Source organism: Triplophysa dalaica, chromosome 6 (assembly GCF_015846415.1).
Source record: "Triplophysa dalaica isolate WHDGS20190420 chromosome 6, ASM1584641v1, whole genome shotgun sequence".
Lineage (NCBI taxonomy): Eukaryota > Metazoa > Chordata > Actinopteri > Cypriniformes > Nemacheilidae > Triplophysa > Triplophysa dalaica.
Genome location: NC_079547.1, coordinates 21,822,086 through 21,849,736, shown reverse-complemented (window position 1 = coordinate 21,849,736; position 27,651 = coordinate 21,822,086). Strand labels below are relative to the sequence as shown.

Here is a 27,651-nt window from a genome sequence, read left to right as displayed (position 1 = left end):
CACCGCCATCCACCTGCATGATGTGTTTGTAGTTGAAGTTTTCCACCCCTTATATGGCGGGTTTAACATTATATATTATATATTACTACTTATTATTATTACTTATCATATTTATAAATATGAATAGTGTTTGTGGATTATTGATGAGGTGTCCCATTAAAGTCGTTAAATCATTTTTATGGTTCTTTCTTTCCATTTGTGTGATTTGTATTAAGTCTATAGAGTAAGGATATGACCAGTCAATCTTTTTTGTGTGTGTGTCTGTGGTTGCATGAGAGTATGTTTGGGCATGTTGACATCTCAATCATAGCATCAGTGTCTGCATACAGAGATAAACATCCACTCAGAGAGGTGAAGACATCGACAAGACAGTTTTGAAACTCGTAAATGTCCATTATCTCCCATTTCCAGATACATCTGTTGCACAACCTGAAGCTGTAGATATTGTATATGATGCAACAATACAGTCATGGATTGAGTAAGAAGTCTGGTTTTAAGGAAAATCCTCCATTTCTTAAGAAACAGATTTTGAGGTTTGGATGAGTTGTTTAACTGCTGTGTCAGTGGGAAACTTTCCTGGATATTTATTTGTCTTAAAGAACATCAATGCTAAATTTGATACAGATTTTGAGACATGTTTCCCCCCAATTTAACCAGTTCTGGGATTTTTATAAACGAGACAATCATAAGTATATTGTGTACATCTGATTTAAAAGAAAATGGTCGGATGGTTAAGGAATAAACTCTGGGGGTCGGATGAGCTTGGCGCAACAGCTTTGTCAGCTGGAAGATTCTCCTACGGTGCAGAAAAACAGTGGCTATAAAGACTAAAAAGAGTCTTAGACTTGCTGGCTTTTTGCTAGTCTGTGTGTACTTATTTCAGCAGCCCTCCTGTTGTTGTTAGGAGACAAACTGCACTAAACACACACACAGACACATACACATGATGAAGTCATTATTCTGTCTATCTGAGCAAAAGGCAGAGAGACGAGGATGGAGACAGGGGCTTTATGGTGACCAATCCCATCCAGTTAGCAACAGCATGTGACCAGTAGTTGCAAGGGTTCCATTTGTCCCACAACACGTGTAAACCTTTCAGTGCTTGTCATTCATGTGCAGTGTTGGACCGCATCCCATTTTAAACCTAAAGAACATTTATTGTGAGTCTTCACTACGCTTTCGCATTTTGATTTCATACCAATTAGATGAATGTCATGCCGGTTACTCAATTAAATGAGTATAATGATTATAGATATTAAGTTGGAGTCCACTCCAATATAATATTAACAGTATTGTTTCTTCTGTCTTTTTCTTTTTTTTCTCTAGTTAACCAGCTCTGGTCTTCCATTCTGGATGGGTGCAAAGAGATGTCCACATCCTTTGACCTTTGACACCAACAATGTAAGTTCTAGCCAGTAAATCCCCACAAACAGCCCCCGGGTCATCCCACCATCATCCTCTTCAGACAGGACTGTCTGACATTTATCTGAGGCAGCTCTCAGTTTCTCTCTGAGTGCGAATTGAATACTCTTTGCTGTCACAGATCACCTGAGATTAACAAAACTAGGTGACAACATGTTAAGCCGCGACCCCTCACACACACAGACAATCTTGAACACAGTGCCTAATTAGCAAACAAGTCTCGCTTTTTATGATCGATTAAATTAAATACGTGTAAAAAAATATTTCTCTAGATATGCAAATGATTCAGCTGTTACCAATCTACAAGCATTGTTGACTTTTAATGGCTCATTGTTCCCTGTGTTTCTAATTCTTTACAAATGTTATCAGTGTTGGGTAAGGTTGGTTTTACCTTAAATGGTTTTCTCTTTCATTTATCAGTTGATTTGAATTCTGTGGTTTTTATGGTTAAACATAGGTGGAAGTTGTTGCATTTTTTAATGTTACACGCATTCCCATTTGTCATTTCCTGTTTACTGACACATTTTCCGCTGTTCCACGTTTCTATGCGTCTGTGTCTGTGCCCCATGTCAGTGTTTTCCAGCTCAAATTCAAACACAAACACAGCTGCTTTTGCTTTAAGTTAAGCATTTTGATTTGAGACCATTTTCTCTTCTTTTTTTTACAGGCCCCCCATATGGATTTTATTGTGGCAGCTGCCAATTTATACGGTCGGATTTATGGAATCAAAGGCTCTCGAAATCATGCGGATTTTCAGAGCGTCCTGCAGGGTGTGAAAGTGGCAGAGTTTATTCCTAAATCTAGCTTAAAGATCGCAGTGACCGACGAGGAGCTGAAAGAAGATCATGAGGCCAGAAAAGATGAGGGTCAGTCTAAGAATAAAATGTCATTTTGTTTATTATTTATACAAATTGAAGCATACTAAACGACACCTTATGTGCGTCCCCTCGCTCACTTTATCCCTTAGACATGATAAAGCTGGAGGAGTTGAAGGAGAAACTGTTGAAGCTTCAACTGAGTGATCCTAACTTCCGGATGAATCCACAGGAGTTTGAGAAGGTAGTTTGCTTGTCAGGACAGTATGAAAAGCATGTTAACGTTGGCAGGCCTAGCAAATACAGAACACACATTTGGTATGTGCAAGGGGCATGTCAGACATGTTGGCGTCCGGTGTCCGGTAGGAGGTCTCAATGTACCACAAAACTGCCTTTAAATCGACCCATTACCAGCTCCATCCATGCAACAGACTCTCTGTTCTGACAGATCTTCTGCACCGAACCTCACTGGAAGGCGTCCACACACAGACGGGTCTTTTGTAAAGCTCTGAATCCCCGCTGCTTCAGTCAGTCTTCTCTTTGTACGTGACACAGGCTTCCTGAAGCAAAACCGTACATACCGTACCATACATACATACACGGACCGAAATGGCAGCAAAATCTCACTTGTTATCTTCTGCATGGATCTGTCTTTTATTTTCACAATCTTTAGATTATCTGTTCAGATTTCTCTCTCTTTAAATCACCCTGGGATCCTTGTCTCACTTTAATCGTTTCAGTCCTGTATTAATCCTGGCCTTCTCTCTGAAGATGAAAGGTCGTGGTATCTGTTTGGGGACGTCCATATGGCAACAGTTTGGCAAATGTTTCTTTAAATACATTCAAGTGTAAGATACTATTTTGAACATTATCCATGTTCACGTAACTACATATTTGTACAAAGTCATAACTCATGGATCATCAGGTTTTACATAAACTTGGGGTCGGATGAAAAAGAACACAATGAACACAAAAGGGGGACATTATAATGCTTCAACATTCTACATTTCCTGATTTTAATATGTTAATTAAATGGATAGTTCACCAAATTTTTTAAAAATTCTGTCATGAATTACGTACTTACCCTCAGGTTGTTCCAAACCTTGTGACCAAAATTGTTTATTAAAGTAGAAACATTTGCAAAAGCATTTGCACTTAAGACCCCAAGGCGATTTTGTAAGTATACTTTATGTCGGTATGCTAGTTTTAAGCATGTGCATGCGTGTGTGCTTTCAGCAATAAAACATGTTTTGGTTTTGTTTTTTTCAGTGGAATGTGTGTTTGGGGGATTCTGTTGGCATCAGGTTGCCAGATTATATGCTTCTTTAACACACCCCCGCACTTACCCCCAACACACCCAACAGTCGACCGCCTTTGTGCTTCTTCAGGGCCTGGGGCATGGAAGGGTGCCAAAACCTCAAACCTTGGATGTCTTAAGTGCTTCTGTAGAATATCAGATCTAATATTACACCCCAATTCTTTAGATGAGGCTGACGGATGACGATTTTGCATCACAGTTACGGTTTTATCATCTTTATTAATGCATGACTTGCACATTTGGCTAATGTGGGCGGACAATGTCGGTGCTTTCAAATTTTTTGGTGTGGCTTCAGTGTTGACCACTCGCCACACTGCACCCCCATTTGCCCCGCAGACGTAGCGGTCTTCAACGTGTGACATCATGCAGTGAAACACGAACTGGGGAAATTACACATGACTACATTAGGTGACCGGCGACTGTCGTAGTTGATATATGACATGATCTTTATCTGCCAATGTGTCATACCTATGAGCGAACATTCCTGTGGCCGCAACGATTTTCTCTTTTGTTCCCCTTTTTTATTTATTCCTGTGTTTTGCGGAAGGTTAAGCGATCGTACTGGAACATAGCAGGTCCTTTCCATTGTTTTTGACATACAGTGATGAATGAACAGATGGTTGGTGGGTTCTGATCTAGAGATTGACAAAATGATAGTTTGGGGTGTTTTTTGTGTAAATGAACAGCACATGTAAACACTTCTAAAAATGTGTTTGTATAATATTGTTTTTAACAAAACATTGTTGTAAGATGTAAAACAACAACTATTAACCAACCAATTATAGAACTGTAGATGAAAATGTGAAACAAGTCCCTTGTTACTGCTTTTTGAAAGTTTGCGTTAATGCATTTGGCAAAAAAAAATATCCAAAAAGATTTAAAAGCAATTCATAAATATATTTGTGTTACTAACTGTTTTACTTGGGAAACTAACCTATATTTTATGTGCCAATACGTGTAGTCATGCTAATATTTGTATATTTTTTTCTAGGATGATGATGACAATTTCCACATGGACTACATAGTCGCAGCTTCCAACCTTAGGGCAGACAATTATGACATTCCGACAGCCGACCGTCACAAAGTAAATGATTCGCTCGACACATGCTGTGCTCTTGTTTGTGAGATTAGTTGAAAAAAAAAACGTATGCCCTTCAAGTGTTTGGATGCAACTATACTGTTAGAAAGTGTGTCAACAACAGCTCTGAAAAGTATTCAGACACTTAAGTGGAATGTACACCCAAGAATCGTAATTTACTGTCTCTCTTGTCGTTTTAAACCTGTTTGACTTTCTTTCTTCTGCAGAACACAAAAGAAGAAATTTTGAAGAATGTTGGATACCGAACCACAACGGTACCTACTGACTTGCATTGGTTTTGTGTCCATACATTAGAAGTGAATGGGTACCACCGTTGGTTGTTCGGTTACCAACATTCTTCAAAATGTGTTCGGCAGAAGACAGAAAGTCACACAGGTTTGAATTGATAATAGGGTGCTTATATGATGAGAGAATTTTGTATTTTTAAGTGAACTATCCTTTAAAGGCACATTTGAAATGTATGGATTTCTGTGCATGAGATTTATAAATAGATTTACAAATTAAGTCTTTTATTTTGAAAAAAAAAACTACAAACATAACTCTGTAGTTTTGATGTCATCTACAGAGCAAGTTAATTGCTGGCCGCATCATTCCAGCTATCGCCACGACGACAGCTGCAATCGCCGGACTGATGTGTTTGGAGCTCTACAAGCTTGTCCAGGGTCACCAGCAAATCAGTTCTTACCGCAATTCATACATTAACCTGGCCACTCAATATTTTGTACTCTCACAGCCTTGTTCAGCTCCAAGATTTACAGTAAGTGACATTTACAGTAACTTCACATTTCAACATCTCTTGTCCGGAATGTATTTGCTGTGAGTCGGTCTAAGACTATTAAAATTGATTCTAGACACTTATGGAAGACTAATGTGTTATAGTTACTAGTTAAAAAACAATTGTTCCCTATAATTAATCTTGTGTAGTGAACAAAAGGTTGTGACAAGTGAGGTTGAGTTCTGTTCCAAGGGCTGCAACATCATCTCTCTTCCATCTTCTTTCTGGGTTGACATTTCTGTGGATTGAACTGAACTTAGTTTCATCCTTGGGGCCCCACTTAGTAACAGGACCCTCACCCCCTCGAACCCCTCACCTGAAAACCTCGATTTAGGGGACTTCCACGGGTCCAGATTTTGACGACTGAACGTTTAGACAGCCATGTGTGTGCATTAAATCTGTACATCCCTCTCAATGGAGCCGCAGCATACAAAGTCTGGGATTTTGCTGGAGGCATATGGGTAATAACTGTGGCCGAGGGTCTTTCAGACAGACAGAAACACAATTGAGCGATGCATTAACCGAGTGAAATATTTCAGCCGCTGGACTTCGTAGATGAGGTAATGCGAGCCCAGACGTGGTCGTCGACATGGAGGTGGGGGGTGTTGTTTCTACCCACATGGGCAGGGTCAGAGTTGAGGGTAATTTTCACCCAAGGGGACAGGCGGTGAGCTGGGCTTTGAAACATGCAAGCTCATGTTACTGATGTGATTTGGCTATTTTCTGAAGTGCCCAGCTTGGTTCTTTCACCAAGCACTTGTTATACGTCTTCTGCGAGAACATAATAGGACCCAAAAAGTATATTTTGAGTCTTGAACCACAAATTTAATGTATGCATTTTTTGCAATACATTATATGATATAAGACCAAGTGGATCTATAAACCAGCTGCTGTCAAGGTGTTTTTAGTTTGCAGTCAGTTTTGTTCACACAGGTGTCCAAGCAAAGTAAGTAACCACAGGTGCAGTTCATTAAATGTCCACTTGGATGGACATAATCCAGCAACGTTTATATTTTGAGCTTTTTTATCATTTTAAACTTTTTATGAAATTGTTTGCTTTACAGGGCATGTGCGATGTTTAAAATAAAAAATACTCTCTTTTGATAGTTGTTTATACAGCTGCTGAAAAAAGACCATTCCAAATTTTAACATTTCCAGATGTGTTGTGTTCATTCCAGTCCAGTGTCTGTTGAATTTTACAAAATCAAACATCAGACGTGACATAAAGTCATCCAGCAGCGATGTGAAAGATAAGACAGCATGACATGAAAAGCGTGGTTATCGCATAAAAAAAAATGTTGAACTTTTCCTAAATACATGCACAAATATCATTGTTGTTTCGCTTGAAAGTAAATATGAACTTGTTTTCTTTGCAGTATTTGAGGTCTGAAATGAACACCATTGACTACCATTTTATTTTTTCCTACTTTGGTAGTCAATAAATACAAATAGAAATAAAATTTGAAATTTGTCGAAAATATTGTTGGTAGTTCACAAAATGAAGCAAAAATGACACATACCTAAAAAATACAAAATAAATAAAAACTGAAAATAATTTTGAAGTGGTCTTAAAAAAATTCAGCGGTTGTATAATACATGATGTTCGTTCTTGTGTCCAAAAGCTTTCTCTGAATCACCCAGGTCTCCCCACTTTCACACTTTTCACTTTCATTGTTTATGTTTTAAATACCTTGGCACCATCTTCACTTTTCCAAGTCTCCTCGAGGTCCAGGACGTGCAGAGAAATTTCCACACGTGTGACTAGTAAAGCTTGAGCTAGAACACACTATTCTGTGGTGGAAAACAGAACACAAAGTTGATTGGTTCTTTCCATTGTTTAAACCTGTGATGGCAATACAGCAGGGTCTTTAACAAGTGTCAATGTGTTCAACTGAACTGTGGAAATATCTGTCAGCCTCTTTTCCAGCCACGTGGCCCCCGATAGGAATACATTTGATACAAAAGAAGAGAGGGACTTTTTCTGTATGCAAGTCACATGATCAGAATTAAAGAAAGTCTAGAATGCAAGACACAGTGATATTGTCAACAAACTGTAATGTCGAAGATTTATTTTGAAGAAGAATAAGGAGTGGAAGGATATGCTTTCAGCTTCCTGTTTTCCACCTAGGACATCCTCTTTAAAAAAATAAAACAACCTTCACTATTTTTACACCCTCGCAAGATAATCATTTGTCTTACAGACCGACAACACAACGCACTCGTTTTTTTTTGTTTATGCCATTGCATACGATCAGAAATCAGACATTGTAAATATAGCTGGTCCAGAACATAAGTGCATGCTACAAAAGCGATGTTGCCATCTTGTGTCTTAGACCCTGTTTACTTCTTTAGTTTGTGCTGTGCATTTTAATTGGATGACCTGGATGTCAATACCAGGTGTGAATTGAATCTCTTTTGTCTGCTATGCAATAACAAGTTCCTGCAGGATTAAACGGTACTTCTTTATTAAATAAATGACATGCTTTGCAAATGACTGACAGGTATAATCCTGCTTCGGTTAATACATTCATATTCTGTCATCTCGGCTTTTACCTGTAGGCATGAAAGTGCAGGTTCTAGTGTTGAAGTGAACACCTGGCAGAACTTGTAACACGTTTTATAATTATATTCCAGTGCTTTCTCTCTCTTGAATATAAGTTATTTGATGCTGGTTATGACTAGTGTAGATTTAGTGTTTGTTTCAAGGCAAAAGTTACCCAATGATTTGTTTTTAGACTTTGTTCTTTTTCAGATGGAGGGCTAAATTATTATAGTACCGGTCTGGTTTTGTTATCCATCTCTTCTTGACCTGAAAGATGAAGGGTCGTATGTTATTAATTGCTCTCCGGGGTGTAGACTCATAGCCAAAGTGTGCAATCTGAGATTTAGTGTGGGGGGATGTTTCTTTACCCGAGTGCTCCCAAACGGAAAAGCTAAAAACATGGTAGTTTCCGGTTTGTCCTTTTTATTGGCTTGACTCATTAGTCATCTTTTATTTTCTTGAAATGTTTTTCTATTGTTCCTGTGTTTAAATGTCTTTCTCAATCACATGCATCGGAGTAATAATGTTTGCAGCGGGGCTCTTGTACCCTATCAAGAAAGCGCTTTTATTTTAGAAAAGGCACATGCGTCGTCTTTTTTAGGAATTATGGCTCTGCTTTAAAAGTGAGAGGGAGAGAGAACGATGGAGTAAGAGAAGGCATAAAATGGACCCCTACAGAAATGACAGCTATTTCCTGCCATCGCAGGAAAGTCTTCTATTAGAACCAGATTTTCTTCAGCGTAGTATTCCAATGCGACTGCCTCTTATTTCTTTAATCATTCGCAGCTTCTTAGAGAGAAACCAGGAGAAAAGGGGGTCGCGAGGAGAAATGGCGAGGTTTCAAAGCCCATCTGCTCAACCTCTTTGTTCTCTTTATGCTGCAGTGTCAAAACATCGAGTCTTTACTTATTCATTCATTCGCTCTGTCTTTCTGTGTTTACTGTAGAGCGCGCTCACTTGATTTATCAGCACATTTAATATGAGCTTCAGTGAGCATTAGAATAGTTTCTGGTTAATGTATTGCAAAAGATTGTTGTTATTGAGAGTTTGAGATTAAATGGTAAATTGAGAATCATTTTATGCCGTTCTTCAAAATTGACATATTTGCTGAATTCTTGAATTTACACTTTAAATCAGTTAGAATTAAAGATATTTCTTAGTATTTCAGCTTTGAACTTCTACCATTTTGCCCTTTTGACACAAGTGTGTGTGTGGCCATATAACGTAATAGTTTCAGAAGTAATGACATGCTTTCCATATGGCTGTATGGTAAAGTCATCAAGGCGTGTTTCCATATGGCACATACAGAGTCGGGATGCGACAGATCCTAGCCGACCCTTACATGTGCACACCACGAGAGTTAAACCAAATAAACTGTTCCCGGTGGCAAAGAAATGCGGGATAGTTTGATCAATAGACATTCATACCAAACATTTCTTAAAGTTTGCACTTATAAACTTTTTATAGAGGTTTTTTGAGGCACTTAGCAAGTTAACTCTATGGAAAAGTATGTATACATAAATGTATTGGGGCTGTCAAACGATTAATCGTGATTAATCCCATCCAGAATAAACGTTTGTGTTTACATAATATATGTCTGTGGAATGTGCATATTCATTTGTATTTATAAACACATACCCATACATTTATACATATTTATAAAATGATAAATAATAAGATTTTATTTCTTAAATATATATATTTTTAAACAAAATAAATGTACACAGTACACAGACACATATTATGTAAATTAAACTTTTATTATGGATGCGATTAATCGTTTGACAGCCCTGATTTATTTATATTTACCAACAATGAAAATAATATATCAATGTTTATTAATTTTTATATTTTCTTAAATATATGCATGTATGTGAATGTGTTAATAAATATTAAATTAATGATTATGCACAGTACACAGACATATTATGTAAACACAAACTTTTATTCTGGATGCGATTAATCGTGAATAATCATTTGACAACCGTAAAATGTCTGCTTTGTTTTTGATGAATGTACATTTCAGTTTTGGAAAAGTTTATTTATCCGTAGCAGAGTGCAGCAATTACAATATCCTCCACTTGGGGAACCAGAACAGTTTTTTAAGCAGAATCATTTTAATAATAATTGAATGTAATAAAAGTATATGACTTGTAAGGGAATTCATACCTGTCAGAAGGGAAAATACATAGAAATGCATAGGCCTACATGATCAAACAAAATGTAGCTGGTAGATTCAGTCGGATGAAGAGGAGTTGGGGAAGGGGGTGGGTTTTGAGTGTGGCACGGCTGGATAGCTGTAGAGGAGCTGTAAGAAGGCAACTTAAATAGGACAAAGTCTAGTTTGTGTTGGATCACTATTGGTTGACTCTGATTTGCTCCACCTGATGAGATCAGCTTCTAGCTCGACTAGCGTGGTCCGACAGAACTGACGCTATAAGCTTGATTAACGCAGTCTTTTTCTGCCCAAGCGGGTACGTGTTTCTGGGACAGAATAAGAGACTAAGTGGACCAGACCTTATGCTTTTTTCCTCTCTTTCGCTCCACACCTATGAAACACCCAGCACACACGTGTCAAGCCCATAGTGAGTTATTGCCCCCTTCTTATGTTACACACAAAGTGATCCCAGTTAGATTAGAGTGCTTTCTCCTACCAATGATATTCAGTTGGTAGATGAGATCAAACGGACCACAGATCCAACTTATTTTCATCACCCGCAGTGCTGAGCACAGGAAAGAGGAGCTTTCCCATCATTCCCTCTCCATGGGCAGCAGCACTTCTGGAATCCGAGTTGAAATTAGATGGGATTTCTGGTTTGGTTTGGTTTGGATTAGTTTAGTTTATTTAAACCCATGTGTGTTTACTTCAGTAAAAAGAAGACCATATATGTCGTAATTAATGGAGTAGATATTAAATAATAAAAGTCATCTTTGTACATTTGACCTAATTAAAATAAATAAATAAAAAAACGAAAATGTTAATCATGATGCAACCTTCCCATTACCTTATTATGTATTCTTCTTATGATGGTTTTTGGCCACGGAGTCTATATATAGTTCCCCACATCTTCCCTCTATGAGTAACATCGTCTATAAGTAAGTGATAGCACATTTTTTCATTTTTGGGGGAACTGTCCCTCTACGCCACTCCGTCTCTAGTAATCCGTAGTTTGATATTGTTTTAGGATTTTAATTTGACTTTAAAGTCTGTTTTGGTTTATGTGATTGGGGATGTGATCTTTCGATAAGGCCTTATAAGGGCACAGTAAACATGACATGTTTAGTCTGTATGTTTGTATAATGAGGTTAATTAATGTTAATTTGTTTGCCAGTTGTTTGTTTGTGTGTTTCTGACTTTAACAGTGAAACGCTGGGTGATAAACATAAAGGAATGTGCCATGAAACTAGAAGGCAGATGAAAACATTTATTCTATTAAGATGGTTTCCATACAAACACATCCCCCAGTGATCTAAGTTTGAGCTTAAAACCCATTGCGTGCTTCATTTGCAGGGCTGGCCTGTTGAGTAGTGAAGTGAAAGTAATAGATTTCTGGTCAGATTTCAGATACAGTGCTAGCCACCATTTATCGTTTAAGGAACCTGCCAAAGTATCTGCCAAAATGTGGAGGTCATTTCAAAAGTGTCAGTGGTTCCAAACTAACTCGCATTGGAATGCTCTGGATCTGTGTTTCTCCACATGCTTCCACAATTGTTTTTCAGATTTACCCCGAAGGCACGTTTCAGATGAGCTAAATGTGTTTAACGGCACTCAAGCTGCCCGGCATTATGAATAGATATGTATTTGGTGCAGCTGCTGTCTCACAAATGGAATCGTCCATGTGTTGCTTAGTCAACTGCTCTTTAGCCCTATCTCACCAGACGGATGAATGTAGATCTTGTTTATGAGTGGAAAGGTCAGATCATTTTAATTTCAGAACATGGGAAGTATGACAAGAGTTCAGTCTCATGGAACACGTCAATATCAAATAAAGAAGTACTGACAGAGGAACAGAATGAAAGATCACGGTTGCTTTCTGTGTCATAAATGATTTTCCTAGTTTCAATAGATCACCAAATATCTGTATCTGGTAGATACTGTACGTACACTATTGAGTCACGTCAACGGACAGAGTATTGCGTTGAATTTTCTGTTGCAGTTAGGGTTTTTACATTGCATTTGCATTGAATTGCATTTTAAATAGCATAGTCCTTTGATTTAGAGGATGATACTGAATGATGATGATAACATAATGTTTTTTTAGTGTTTGCCTTGTTTCCCTAAAACATGAATGCAAGGCAGCTGGGTTTTCATAGTTTAATCTTGATACACAAACTGATCTAATGTCATTCAGTTAGTCACAAGAATGACCTCTCATAAACTGCCCTCACTAACCCAGGTGTGGCTCACATGAGCCAGACCCCATGTCTCCCAGACGCATATAGCTTTATATCCTGTCTGATTGCCTGCGATCGTTCACCATCCTTTTCATGCAGGAGGATCAGCTGAGGGCAAAAATTACCATCATTTTGGGTCATTATGGCCATCTGTGCCATTTAAAACAATTACACAGGTATGCTTCATGAGTTTTTTTTTTTGCTGCTTTGGTTCCCACGATGGGTATGAGGTTTAAGGTGGGGTGAAACAATTTTACGATTTTCTTTTATTCATAATAAAAAGTAAGGGATAAAGTAGGAGGAGCTTAAAAGTACAAACAAAAAAATAATTTTTAGTTTTTTTTAAGTTTGCTATTTGTAGGTTTGTGTAAGAGTAAAATGATAATTTTTGTTACATTCTGTGAACTGCTGACAAATATTTTTTTCAAAATTTCAATTGAAACCCTATTATTATTATTATTATTTTTTTTATTTACATTTATTTGTAGAAAATTGAAACGGGACAAAATGGTCAACGTAACAAAAAAGATGCAATGCATATCTTCAAATTCGTTTTTAAATAAACACAATCCTAACGTTACTAGTGCTGTCAAACGATGAATCGCATCGAGAATATTTGTGTTTGCACAATATACTGTATGTCTGTGCACTGTGCATATTAATTTGTAAACACATTCATATATTTAAGAAAAATTTCAGGTATTGGTAAATGTAAATAAATACATCAAAATATTTGCTCAATATATACATGTAGTGTAGTTGTATGTTTTGTGTCTAAATCAACAGGTTCTGAACTGGAAATGCCACAATACATCTCGAAATGAAAAACTAGAGAGATCTCTTACATTTTTCCATGGCTGTAAATGTTCATATAGTACACATCAACCCTGTATCATTTTAGATGCACAGATGCTTCCGGTACAGCCATGTGCGACAATCCTAATACAACCCACTTACATAACACAACACTACAGGAGGGGACCCTTGACCCCTGGTCTGACTAATAGAAAGTGATCAATGATATTGATGTACGTGGCAGAAATTATTGATCACAGTCAGCGGGCCATTCATATGCATTCACTGGAAAATCTACAACCAGTCGGTTAAACAAGGAAAAACTGTAAAAACGCACTGAACGCAAAGCATATTGTCATGTACTGTTGCCAATAGTAATTAGGCCTCTGAATTTATGGAGCCATTAATTCCCCCTGAGGAGAATTCTACCCTGAGGGATATATAGGCTGTATTTAGCACTGTTTTGCTTTGCGTGCGGGTGAAGGGCTACTTCAACCAAATGCACCATTTGTAAGAAAGTCTATTGACCGACTCCTTCTGGCACGAGCCGTCAGTCAGGTGGGTGCCCCTAGTCGAAGATACAATCAGAAAGTTCTGTTTGCTCTTTAACACGTCAATAGGTCTATTCAGAGCAGGACTATAGTTGTAGTGTATGTGTCAAATCCTCCGAGACTGCCTGCCATGCTGTCACCCCTCTCGTCCTTTGTTACCCCAGTCTGTTCGAGCAGGAGATATGCATGAGGAGATTAAAGAGAGAAATGACAGAAGTGGAATCGAACTGAATGGTCCAGAATATCCCTCATGCTGTCGAAATGTTTTACATGTAAAAAATATGGTCATGTGACTTAACGGTCACGTAAATATTAGTGAGAATTTGCCAGTTTTTGAGTTTTATCTTGGCGTGATATCATAGCCTTTTTTGAAGAATGATTCATTGATGCATGCAAAAATGAGATTCTAACCTTTGCCAAAGTTTTTTTTTAATTTCTGGTATGACGTTTACAATGCAAAACAACAACGTTTAAGTTAAAATAATTTGGCTTAGCATGTCACTCGAATAAAAATCTATTGCTGCAAATAGTTTTTAGTTAAAAAACATCTAAGCCATTGCCGCAGTAAAACACATGCAAAACCAATGTAAAACAATTTCACGGCTTAAACAAAAAATATATATGACATGTTCATTTTGGACCCTGTTGAGAAGTATAATGGTTTGATTGACATCTTGTGTCTTCTTGTAGACAAACATCAAGAAATGGCCTTTAGAAGAGTTTTGGCTACACCATCTGTCCCCCCTGGGGGGCTTCTGTAACACAGATCAATAATCATTTCCTCACAACACACACGATCTCACTCTCTGTCCTATTGTAAAGAAATCAGTCTTGGTTTTGTTATTGAGGCTGAATTGAGATCATCAGAAAGAGTAGGACACTTTACATCTATACGTTGTAGTTTGCATATAACATCTTGAATTACTCTTTCTTGATTGTTTGCTCATTACAACACATCATCATCAAAACTTAAGATATTATTAAATAAAACGCTTTCTAACATTTAGCTTAAATGGCTTTTGTGTCACATAGTACTTGACTGACAAACACATTCGTGCTATAGAATATGAACAATATTTTGCAATAATAGTATATGTGGAAAATCCCAGCCAAATTCCAACGTCTACATTAAACTCCGACCTAATGTGTTCACCAGCATCTACTTCCTACCACCAGTCCGTTGTGTGTGCGTTGATGTGATGTTTTTTTAGCAGGACTTTGTTTGTCAGCTGGCTGTCATGTTCTATCCCCCAAGGCCATATTTTGACTGTCGAGATGCCATTTGCGTCAGATGACCAATTTCATCGCTCAAATCTGTTTTGACATGGGACTAGAAAATCAGCTGATCATGTTTATACTGTAACAACAGAGTTAACAGCACGAAAGGAAATAGATTATTTATCTTCTTTTGACCGGGAGTCAGTTGTTTCCTGAGCTTATGCACCATCGAGAGTTTGGAATGTCATAAGACAGATTTTCACACTAAGCCAGAGATCCCTACGTGAGAAGATTGTATTGGTTGGTTTATTGTCAAATCAATTTGCAATAGAAAAAAACAAGAAGCAACAGATGCTCATCAACACTCATCTTGTGTAGCTACACAATTTATTGCAACCCATACTTTCCATCTCGCACATTTATGAATCGACAGCATGGTCTCTTGGGTAGGAATCAAAACCAAAACAGAGTTGCAGCTTTATAAGTTATTAAAGTGAATCCATTGTCAGAGTTTTGGCGAGCATTGGTTTCCCCCTGATCTTAGAATAGGTGAGCTGTTAAATGTCCATTTTTTTCCCCACAGGAAGTGTGTCTTATCGTGCTGCACCCTTTGTGTCAGGCTTCCTGTCTGTGAGAATCAGCTATTGTGTTGCAGGTCCCATCGAGCAGCCAAACAACAATTGCTGTCAGTCGCTACTCAGCCCCCAGTGGCTTGACCACTGCTATATTTACACAGTTTAATTCATATACACTATCACATCTTTGTGATATGGTGCTGATTTTGAAATCACGATCGAGACGTGAAAAAAACGATTAGGTTGAGCACTTGGTATTTAAAATGGATTGTTTATGGTTGGCTACTCCATGTTGTTTACTTGGTACTGATTCGAGCATGATGTGTGTTTGTGTAATCTGTTGTTATCGTCAGTGTTTGCTTTCTTTAATAAAGGTATGTTTCTGATAAGCTAATGAATGACCGCCATGGTGTCTCGCGTTGACCTCGGCGAGATAACATACTAAGTTGAACTTTAATTAATCCAGTTTAGTGAGGATGAGAATGATTTGGAAATGCACTTTCATTTTTATTTATTAACTGAAATGGTTCAGTTGTTACAGTGAGTCTTTCTACTTCATGATTCGGAGGGTTAAACAGTTGTGTGCTCCTTCAGATTCTTCACTTTAGCAAGGCTTGTGTGGAGACACATGTTGAGGGGTGGGAAAGCCCTGGTTACAATGTACCCTGTGATCCACTTTATTTAGAACAGATGAGAATTTTGGCAGTTCTCCATTGTGAGAGCGATGAGCTCACATGTTTGGACCAAGTCTTTATAGCTTTCTCATTCTGCATGGTGTGTAACAACTGCACCAGTTTAGTGTTCGGTGAAAGACACACTTCATTTTAAAATGACTTGTTGATAAAGAATTAAAAGAAACAGTTTGTTAGCACTTGCAGTCACATTGTCTTAAATAAGCGTCACAAGGAGCTTAAAGGTCATTCATAACGTAACTTCAACAAAAAGGAAAATTCTGTGAGCATTTATTCACCCTTGAGTTGTTCCAAATCTGTTTAAATTTTGTTGTTCTGATGAACAGAGAGAATAATATTTGGAAGAATGCTTATAACCAGACAGATTTTGCTCCCCATTTACTACCATATTAGGAAAATGTACAATGGTAGTCAAAAGTGCCCCAGAACTGTTTGCTATGCTACATTCTTCAAAATGTCTTCTTTTGTGTTCAACAGATCAAAAAAATGATGAATAAGTTTTTCCTACTATGGGAGTCAATGGGGGCAAAATCTGTTTGGTTATAAGCATTCTTCCAAATATCTTTCTCTGTGTTCATCAGAACAAAGAAATTTATACAGATTTGAAACAACTCGAAGGGTAGTAATGATGACAGAATTTGTTATTTTTAGTTGAAGTTTCAGAGAAGATTGAAAGTCACACCGGTTCAAAATGACGTTCTGGTGGGCGAATGACAGAATTTTCATTTCTGGGTAAACTAAGCCTTTGAAATGTGTTGCATTGTTTTATGATTGGATGATTTAGAGATGAAGGCAGTGATTTCTTATCTGGTGTAGGTAGAGGCGTAAGCTCTCGCTCTTTGTGAGGCTGTTGTTGGGGCCGCTGCACGTTTCAAAAGAAAGCGAAAGGATAAAGTATCCCTTTAACATATTATGACTCATTTCCTATTAAAACAAGAACATTAAGCAATTGGTTGGATCATAAACGTGGATATTCTAGGAGCCAGACTTGAATTTCGGTTTAAAAATTGTGATTAAATCAACCAGATCTTAACGAAAACAACTATTTTATAGGATGGTCATTTCATATGTGAGTCTTAGAAAGATGGACAATCACTAAAATAAGCGTAAAATTGGAATATTTTGAAAACGTATGATTATTAAGCTACCGTTAGTGGGGGTGAAAGCAGATTGAACTAAAATCGTAAAAAGGAAAATATACAAATTTGTATGAATTAGCCGCCTTGCAACATATTTAGGAAATCCCATAAAATATACATTGCATAGTTATTTGGCTTTTGTTTTAAAATGTTTAAATTTAAGTGAGCTCATGTGATGTGACCCATATGAGTTAGCAAATATTAAGATTTATGGCAAACTCCTGCACAAAGTGGTAAAAGAATACATGTCCATTCTTTCCTGATATGATCAAAATGGTCAAAGGGATACTTCACCCAAAAATAAAAAAATCTGTTATCATTTACTCACCTTCGAGTTGTTCCAAATCTGTATAAATTTCTGTGTTCTGCTGTACATAGAGAAAGATATTTGGAAGAATGCTTATAACCGGACAGATCTTGGCCCCATTGACTCCTATAGTAGGAAAAAATACAATGGCAGTCAACTGTTTGTTGTCCGACATTCTTCAAAATCTCTTCTTTTGTGTTTAGCAGAACAAAGAGATTTATGCAGATTTGGAACAACTCGAAAGTGAGTAAATGATGACAGAATTTTAATTTTGATTAATGTTTAATGAAGTATCGCTTTAAGGGTATAAGCTGTGACAGACTAGTCAAATGTGTTTAAAAAAGGTTTAAAGGTTTGCCAATTGAAAAATTGCTTGTTTGAGCCGTTAAGTAAAGAGGAACTAAAACCTCACAGATAACCTCCATGATTCTCCCAAAACTAAGTGAACTGTAAGTGAATAAAATGGTCACCTCCCTGTCTACTACATCCCTTAAACACATTATACTCTCACGTTAAGAGTGAAAGCAGCATCCAAGATCCCAGAGATAAACAAATCACAGGACAGATGTAATCAAGTGATGGGATCATGACGCCTGACGGCTGAAAAGAATAGGATCTGGAGAGGCTTTCTGGTGGCTTTGAGTTCCTCCGTTCACACAGAACCTGCTTATTTGGTTGATTGAAAATAAATTGGCTTTGATATGCACATGTCTTGATATCCCTATTTCTTTTGTCGTACATATGTTGTAAACTAAGCATTTTGTCAGTGAACACACAGGTAACTTATAAAGTCAGTATTAAAGCTGAATTTTCAGCACACACACAGCATGAAGGAAGTTAATCTTGTAAAAGTGAAGTTCTAGCCCGCAGAACGGGTGGAGTAGATATATCTCTCCAACCTCAGCATGACCAAGTGATCGGTTTGAAAAATACAGTGGTTGAAAACATATGTTAGCCTAACTATTTACAGGGCTGTCTGTGTGGAATTCTACCCCAGACGCTTTTGAGCTTTGTGACCTTTATAACATTAAAGTACTTGAAGTGTTAGCACAAACCTAAGACAAGCATTCATTCAAAATAACAAACAATGTATATCTTAAACAACTTGGGATATTTCCAACTTTTAGAGAGGTTTTGAAATGTGAAGTGTTTTTCTTGTGGTTACTTTACCTCTTTCTTTTTTCTTTTGTTTGTGTGTTTATAATGAGACGCTTTTCTTTCCCTAAAAACGGTGGTTGCTAAAACAATGCTAAAAGCGACCACTTCCTTTGGCAGGGACGTTAGACATCATCGTGCATCTAAACCTCACAAATAATGCAACATGGTTACAAAGCTCTTAAAGTGTGATGCAGATTCATTCACGGAGTAATAATTTACCAGGGAACACATTCTTAATAAAGTTTGAGAGAGGATTGTTGGGTGTGACGTTGATCTCGTTCGACCCTTAGTGTAGTCTGTTTATAGCATCCTGTTAGCTTTTTACTTCTGCTGATTGTATTTCGGCTTTAAAAGTAACAACTGTTTAAAAGATTATCTTGGTAGACAAAAAGTGTAAACATCATAAACCTTTGTTAATCACAGAGCTTATTTTTTGCGATCTTCCAACAGTCTATGGGAAAAATGCATAGGCTTTCGGTCGAGGGAACCAGCGCGGCGCTTACTTCCGGGTTAGCCTACAAAAATACGTGATCTCTGAGTAACTGGATGTCAGTAATAAGTGATATTTTTGCATGTGTAAACAGCTGTCATGTGACAGGTCTGTTTTAAACACCCTGGGAATTTCTTTTTTTTACCGAGTCTTTGCTCGGGACACTTTCTTAATTTTACCATTTAAGTATTATTTTTAGTAATGGTGGAGCAACAAAGTAAATCATTTGATCCGTCTTGGGAAATCTGAGACATTGTTCAGATCTTTTCTCAAAAGATCTCTTCTCATGGACATTTTGCTGCATCTCATATAATTAAATCTCATTGCTGTCTAGGAGAAACCGTTTAGGTTTTTTTTATATATTCTAGAAAATCACCGGTTCAGTCTCTTGGTTTGTACAATCCCCAAAATGCTGGGTTATTTTTGAACCAGGGTCAAAAGGGACGAACCTAGCCGTTGGGTTACAGACGAACCTATGCTGGGTTGTTTTAACCCATTGTTGTTTCAAGTATAAACATTTTCCGGGTTCATTGAACCCAACGGTGGGATTTGGCCCTTTTTGACCCAACGCTGGGTTAAAAATAACTGAGCATTTTATAGTGTGGTGTTTCTCTTCTGAGAAGATCTAAGGCCTGTCTTTGCGATCTGTATTTGGTGCTGGAATGCTTGATGAAATGAGAGCAGTCTATTTTAGGAAATGCTGTTGGAGAAAGTTTATACACACACGAACATGCCGTTTGCTTCCAGTCAAGTCAAGACGTGGAGTTGTTTTATAGAGCGTTTACCTACATCCATGCTTGCTCTTGTTTCAGTGCACTACACCACGGGCAAAACATTTTGCACTGATAGAAATAGATATGTTTATGGATTAATCTTCATAACGTTGAATCATCAAAATCAAGCTTTTTCAATCAAGGTGCAGAAAGCTTTCAGTCAAGAGTATACAGCTCCTATCACTATAGAGGAAAAGCGAAGCCTATATTTCAGCAATTTACAGATCAAAACAACATCATAGATATTTATTCATAAATCAACAGTTATAAGTGATTCTTCTATTTGGCCGATAAGACATTTGGTTCTTTTGGTTGAAACGTTGGCTTTGTGTTGAACTCTTATCACACACCCTCCATGACCTCCAGGTCCACGTCTTAAACTAAAAAGGTGTTAACAGGATTATAGAGATGCATATCAGCTGTTAACAATGCATGTGAACTATGCATAATCGAATAAACCTCATGAGAGAAGTGTGTTAGAATGAAGATGAGAGTGCGTATTATTACACATATGTTTTAGTGCTGGTGTGTCGTGTCTGTCGGCAGGTCGCAGGGAAGCAGTATTCTATCTGGGAGGACTTCCTGCTGCAGGGCCGACACAAAGGTCGAGAGGAAATGACCTTGGAGGAACTATTGAAACACATTAAGGTTAATGCACACGCTGTCAACATCACGCACTTCACACGCATCAGATATCACACACACCATTGACACTCAATAGCCTCTCTCATTTTCTCTCATATGTGTCTTGAACATTTCTGTTGTAATATTTCTTGTATTTAGATGCTCTTACCTTGTCGCATGATGCCGCATCCAGTGTGGAGGACATTTTAAATTGTTATTATTATCTAATGCGTTTTATTGTCTTTTGTTGCATCGTGCCGCGGCGCCACATCCAGTCCAGACACGATGTCTTTGTATTTTATGTTCATACTTTGGTTAGAAAAGTTGCTAACAATCAAATACTTTGGACATAGTAAATGTTGCAAAAACATGCAGAATGTTGTTGTTGTTACAATGATCTTAAAATTTCTTTCATCGAATAAGGGCTGTCAATATTATCACAGTGCTGTTGTTTTTTTAAGTTTGTTTTTAGTGTAGATTATTTTGTAGTTGTTTTTTATTCAATTATTGACTCCAAAACAAAATCTAAAACTTATTAAAAAATTACAATATGTGTAGAATTAACATGAGAACAATCGATGAGGTTTATGGCATCACGTTTATTGCCAATACCGGTACAACATGACATCCCTAAATTGATAGCACACATCCATAACAATGTTTATTCAAAGCACAATGATTCACGCTTCATGAATTCACGCTGGCATTTCTCATTTTTAGGACAAGTATAACTTGACCGTCACTGGATTGTTCTATGGCCCGGCTGTATTGTACAGTGACTCAAATCACGAGGCTCGCCTGAAGCTAAGGTGCCAATCTTTGATTCATATCTGTAATGTTCCAAAGCATCATTCATATCTTTTCGCTTCAATCCTACATTAAATGATTAAAGCCATCAATGTATGTGTCTATATACTGGTTGCCAGATGTTAAGTCAGGCTATGTCTGTTGTTAATGTGATCAATAACACTGATCCAAAGTCAGTTCATGCATCCACTAAAACCACATAGATTATAAACAATTTTTAACCATGACCTAGGATACTTTTTGATATGCACACAGTATATTCATGACCTTCTTGTTTATTTTGGTTGATAATGGGATAATAAGGGGTTTCCTTAGGGATGGTCTCGACCTTCTAGCATGCCGGGCATTTAAAGACACACACATTCATTAACCCCCTCACCTTCCTTCTGCATCTTTGCATCTAGAACGATCTGTTGAAAGATCTCAGATCCTTCCTGGGCTCTGACAAAATTCGTCTCAGAGGACAATTTAAGCCAAAAAATCAAGTAGTTAGTGACGAGTGATGTTTTATGCTAAACTTCTAATGTCTGTGTGTGTCTAAACACCTGTTGGTTTGGTTATATACGTGTTTCTTTAAATGCTTAGGTGTAAAGTGTGTATATTTGATCAATCTAACATGTCCTGCATTGCTATGTTACAGACTGAAGCTCAATTCATACACACCATAGAGAATATACAGATATTTACTTTGCGACAAGCAAAGAACATTGTTTTGCACATAATGCAAGTCTGCCAACTGGGCGGCAGCCACAGAATTGTTGCTTAAAACAAAAACTGCTGAATTTATGTTTCTCATCGCAACTGTGACCTTCCTGTGCTACAGTAATTATGAGTTACAGCCGCACCCGTACACGCTGCTCCAAACACACACGCATCACAAACACGCTGCGACTGTTATGCAAGAGTTTAACATTAAACCACGTGTCACATCTTAAATCGTTTCACTGCGATGATCATAAACGTGGCTTATTCCTGCTTTGATTTCGCAGAAAAAAAGATTTGGATTCACGATTTTCCATTTCATTGCAGCATATCTGATTTGATAAGCTCTGTAACCAAGACTGAGATTCCGGTTCATGAGGAGATGTTGGAGATCATTCCATCGTTTGCGGAGGATGAGGATTGCTTGAATGTCCCGCCCATCAGATACCTCCTTAGATGAAGTCACCAAACCAGCCCTCTTCACCAAAATAATGGCCAAACTCTGTCTGTCTTTACTATTTAATGTTTGTGTGTTATGATATAAGATGTGAATGCAAACCACTATGAATGGTTGTTGTAAAACAGGCCATTAACTATTTTAAGGACCTTTTAGGGAAGACAAAATCTAGTGGAAAACACCCTTGATTTTAGAGAATGTGTCAGGAAATTTGTTGAATCATTGTCATTTTTACTTGAAAACAAAGTTATGAGGATCTTTTGCCATGGTAAACGGTTGAACTTGAATGATTTTATTTCATATCATTTAAGTGGTATAGCATATGTAAGGTGGTTTGTCCTTGGGCGATTTGGTTTAAATACAAAGACAAAATCCAACGATCTTTCTATCTTCTTTAGCTATACCCCCCCGGACCTTTGTTATTTACCCATGAGCTCTCTTTTGTCATGTATGAAGACCAAACAGATCTAGAGACAGCTCATTTTATTTAATCACCTCAAAACATTTGTGTACTGTAGCTGACCTAATCACATTACTTTTAAAGAATGACTTCTAAAACCGGGGGCTTTTTCTGACTATTCAATTTTTGGGACAATTGAAGCACTTAAAACCTGGAGAGGGTTTAATTATTGAAATAAATAAACAAACTGCATCTCATCTGTCTGTTTCTCCAAACTACATATTTGCTTCTCAGCCAAATACCTATAGGGGAGGTTAAATGCACAATGGTATACAGATGAACTATTGTGTTTCTGTAGCTCAGCTGGTAGAGCATTGCATTAACAGCACAAAGTTTGTGGTTTCGAGACCAATGGAACATGCATATTTAAAAAAATGGAGATCTTGAATGCGCTTTAAGTCACTCTGCATTAAAGTGGCTGCCAAATGCAAAAAATACAACTGTAAAAAAGATGCAAATAAAAACTTAAAGAACAAGCCTTGTGACTGCTCTTTCATCTCAAATTATGTCTTCACCATTACAGGAGTAGTTAACCCAAAAATGACCAACTTCTTGCCCATAAAGACTTCCAGTGATCTTTCTTGACCATGTGTTTGTCTCTTGAAATTTTTTCACATTTCGGTTATTAGTTGGAATTGTGTTGGTCTGGTTTTAATGACCAAGCTTCAAGAATGCAAAACATATCATCGCCGTCCTACCAAAATCTTGAATATCCAAATTCTCTGTTTTCCAGAAAATGGAGGAAGCACTGTACTTTTTAAATGATAGTCAAAGTTGATGAGCACTTTTTAATAGTTTTCATTGGTTGAAAAGCCCAGTGACAAACATAAAGGGTGAATAATAGTAATGATTTATGGCAAAAACATAACAAATATGGAGATTCAAGGTTTTAGAAGGACGGCAGCTATAATTTGTATATATTGTGTAGTCTTTTGTTTAATTCTTCTCTCAGGTCAGTGTTATATTATACAGCATATTGTAACACTGTTGTAGAGTTAACAGATCTTTAACGCTCTGTGAAAGTGCTTGCTGACATCGTTTAAAGTATGTAAGTATTTGGAAGTATTTTGAACAATATAAATGCAGTTAATTCATTTTCTCAATTTATTAAAAATTCACTTTTAAATAACATTTATGGCAATATTTATTTATACTGTAGAAAATGAAAAAGTCCACAATCTCCTATTATAGGAAATTTCAAGCAATCTTGAGAGGTTGAGTCCATTTATATAACAAACCCCTCAGATATATCCAATGATGTCATTGCAAATGATTGGCTGTCGACTTCCTGTCTTCATAAGAGCCCTGAACTGGTAAAAGTCCGTTCCCGTTTGGTGCAAACTTGTGTGGGACTGGTGAAAAAATGGTTTAGGAGGCTGAAAACCAACAGGGCACGACATGCGTTTAAAGCATGGCTCTCGAGACCTCCCCCTCTCCTCTATTCCCTTTGACATCCCTGTCAGTTTCCTCCGCATGTTAACCAAAAAGTCCTTAGCTATTTTACGTCCGATGTTTGGTTTGAGTTCGGCCGAATCTGGACACTCCGGAAGGTCCATCCAATTTTTAATAAGGTCCGCAAAGCTGTTGTCCCCAAGAACCAGAGGTTGCCTATTACGACCCCTGGTTAACAAAGACGTAGTCCAGTCCTCAGGATCGGTGGCCTCAAAAGAAGTCCAGCGCTCCAAGCAAGCGTCCGACGTCGATTTGGGTCGGATTCTGTTAGTACGCACACACGCGGATGACGAGACTCGTACGTTCCGCGTCCGTCTCAACACAACGCCCTCATCCTGCCACGATGCTTCTGAATACCCGGAATCAAACTCCAAACTTTTTACACTGCTGGGGGACCCCTGAGGCAGACGGCCCACTGCGGCTTCATCTTCTTCTTCCTCCAACGGGCTTGCCAAGCAGCAGGCCGAATCGTAGGTGCTAGCATCGCTGACGTCGGACATCCGCAGGCGGCTGAGGTGTTCTCGCTGTTGTACCCTCTTTTGGTGGGCTCGGGTCACATAAGAGCATTTTGGTTGATCGGCGGGTTCTCTTATCTGCTTTAGATCCTGCAGGGATCTCATCATGTATTGCATCTGGTCACGTAAACAGTCACCGGAGTTGCGAACACACAGCTGGAGAAAAGAGAAATACAAATTAGTGATGTGAAAGATTATATTTGATTTGATTTGCATACAAACTTTTTCACAATCATTCAAAATAACGGACAGTCATGAATCAATTTAGCTTCGAGCAAGATATTATAGACAGTAGAGGTACTGCCAACAAAAGTTGGATTGGTACATTGATTTTTCAAGTTTTGGACACAACCATAGTGTTGAGTCCAGGAAAAATAATGGTCTTGGAAAGCAACACTTGGAGGAGGCATATCAAACAAGTATTAAGTTGACCCAAGCTCAGTAGTTCACAAGAACGTCTGCACACAACGAGGGGGAGAAGAACAAATCCACGATCCATAATCTCATCTCGGGGGGGGGAATAGTCGAAGTATGATGTATGCGGGATGCATCCGGACAGATTGTGGGAACAGGAAAATGAGACGAGTGACTTCCTGGCCCGAATTTTGGTCATGCATCCCCCACTTCAAGTTCATGATTGAAAGGGATTGTTGTGCAGAAGGGAATTACCAATTTTTTGGACAATGACAATCTGTGCTTCCTTGTGAAGCTTGAAATCTCTATATAACTTTCTGTAAACACAATAGATATTTTGAGAAATGTCATTTTTGAATCCATACAACAAAGACCAACATTCTTCAAAATCTCTCTTTTTCTGTTCTGCAAAATAAAGTCATAAAGGTTTGGAATAACACGAAGGTAAGGAAACGATGTAAGAATTTGGATATTTGGCTGAAGTATTTCTTTAACAACACGTTAGCAGAATGTTTCTGGTTTACATCCTTCAGGTAGACATTCTGGGTGAACATTCCTGAAACCAGGTGAACCTCCAAACCCATATTTTGAGTGAAAACATTCCCCAGTAATCCCATTTCAATCAAAGCCTGAAGTTGAATGTAAACCATCTATCCAGAGCCAACACCTCCACCACCAAAAAGTCCCTCTCAAGCCCCTCGACCCCACCCTCAGGCAGCAGAATATTTTCACTTTTACCGCAGTTGACCCCCTTGAACATTTGGAATTTTGCGGAATGCTTTTTAAAACAGACAAAAAAATAACAATGTGCTCTAGCTCTTAAAAAGAGGTTGACCGTAGCCCGCAGACAGGTTTGAGGAACTAGGACCAGTGACCACTCTATGATGTTATAACAGCTGTGAGAACTTAGCCATTTGGCTGGAAGCGGCATGCAAGTGTGTTTGTGATAATTCAGTGGCCGCCAGAGGCTATGAAGAATGCACACAGTTGGGTGGTGGCTACACCGCTTTATAAATTCTACTTTTCATTTTACTACCCACAATACAGTTCAGGGTATTTTTATGCTGTAGAAGCGCATTCTAAGATGCATTTAATGTCTAGGTCTATTTATTGGTATTAAATGCAAACTTGTATTGTCAATGCAGTGTGCGTGTATGAGCAAATGTTTTAAATGACTTTATAGCTTTAGGCAATGATTTTATTTACTGAACCTGTTTACCATGGTAAATCAGAGACACAACTGAACTGAAAATTTGTTGTTGCCATTACTAAAAACACAACTTAAAGCATGCAGTCAAAAAAAAAACTACTCAAAGAAATCTATATTATTTATTTTAGTATGAAATATAATTTTTGCAACATTTAAAGCTATAGTTTGTAATACACAGGTTTATCAGTTACACAAAATAATTGTTTCAAGTTGCAGACCAACGCTCCAAAAATTACACAAACAGTGTTGTAACAGTGATTTCATTTCTATATGTACTACTGTATGTGTTATTTAAATAATACAATGGAGAAAACACTTACCATGTTTAGTTTTCGTTTGTTGACTTCAGTCGTAGTATATTGTCAGTTTCCCCTGCAAAATAGACGTAACGTTATTTATACGTTTTTTTCCTTTTTGATTTCGTTTATCTCTGTAACGTTACACACAAATATGAGCTAAGAAGATTTGAGGCTCTTACCTGACTGTGTTAAAATGTACAAGTATTATAAAGTAGTCCACATCAATGATAAACACTCCAGCGGTAGACGTGTCTTCTCTGTCAGAGTCAATGCACATCTGCGAGAGCGCCGAGCGCTTTTGAGCGCTGTCAGTTTCTGACGGCACGCGCTCAACCAATAAGCGAGCGCGTCATTCAGCGAACCAATCACAGAGGCGGAATTAAAACTAAGCGTTTTTGACCCGTTGACATTTTAACGCGTTTTAACAGAATATATGTGTACCGTTTGATATTAATTTAATAATAGTTAAATGTAGCTCTGACATTTTCTCATTTTTAATGGATACAATCGTAATATGATTTTTACTCATTTTCTGAATTGCAACGTTATTTTCAAATGTATTATTTCTAATAAACTAAACCAATTTTAAATAAGTTTAGATGGGGATCTGAAGTCACACTTAGGCCCATTTACTACGCAGTCAAATC

The 27,651-nt window shown here is 37.8% G+C and overlaps 2 protein-coding genes across 3 annotated transcripts in view; one reads left to right on the top strand and one right to left on the bottom strand.

The window, feature by feature from the left end:
• uba7 (ubiquitin-like modifier activating enzyme 7) overlaps positions 1–23,580 on the top strand; it is a 31,274-nt gene extending 7,694 nt beyond the window's left edge. For both annotated transcript variants that reach the window (XM_056749975.1, XM_056749974.1), the window contains 8 exons: positions 1,327–1,401; positions 2,090–2,288; positions 2,390–2,481; positions 4,547–4,639; positions 5,220–5,411; positions 20,611–20,712; positions 21,409–21,497; positions 22,525–23,580. In XM_056749975.1, the coding sequence (XP_056605953.1) occupies positions 1,327–1,401; positions 2,090–2,288; positions 2,390–2,481; positions 4,547–4,639; positions 5,220–5,411; positions 20,611–20,712; positions 21,409–21,497; positions 22,525–22,657 (975 nt within the window). In that variant the 3' untranslated portion in view covers positions 22,658–23,580. The remainder of the gene's footprint in view (positions 1–1,326; positions 1,402–2,089; positions 2,289–2,389; positions 2,482–4,546; positions 4,640–5,219; positions 5,412–20,610; positions 20,713–21,408; positions 21,498–22,524) is intronic.
• A 672-nt stretch (positions 23,581–24,252) lies between these two features.
• Positions 24,253–27,350, bottom strand: inka1b (inka box actin regulator 1b). The gene is made up of 3 exons (XM_056749976.1): positions 27,184–27,350; positions 27,026–27,077; positions 24,253–25,237 (listed from the first exon to the last, which is right to left on the bottom strand). The coding sequence occupies exons 2-3, from the start codon at positions 27,026–27,028 to the stop codon at positions 24,356–24,358; spliced, it is 885 nt and encodes a 294-aa protein (XP_056605954.1). The 5' UTR covers positions 27,029–27,077; positions 27,184–27,350; the 3' UTR covers positions 24,253–24,355.
• Positions 27,351–27,651: the final 301 nt, after the last annotated feature.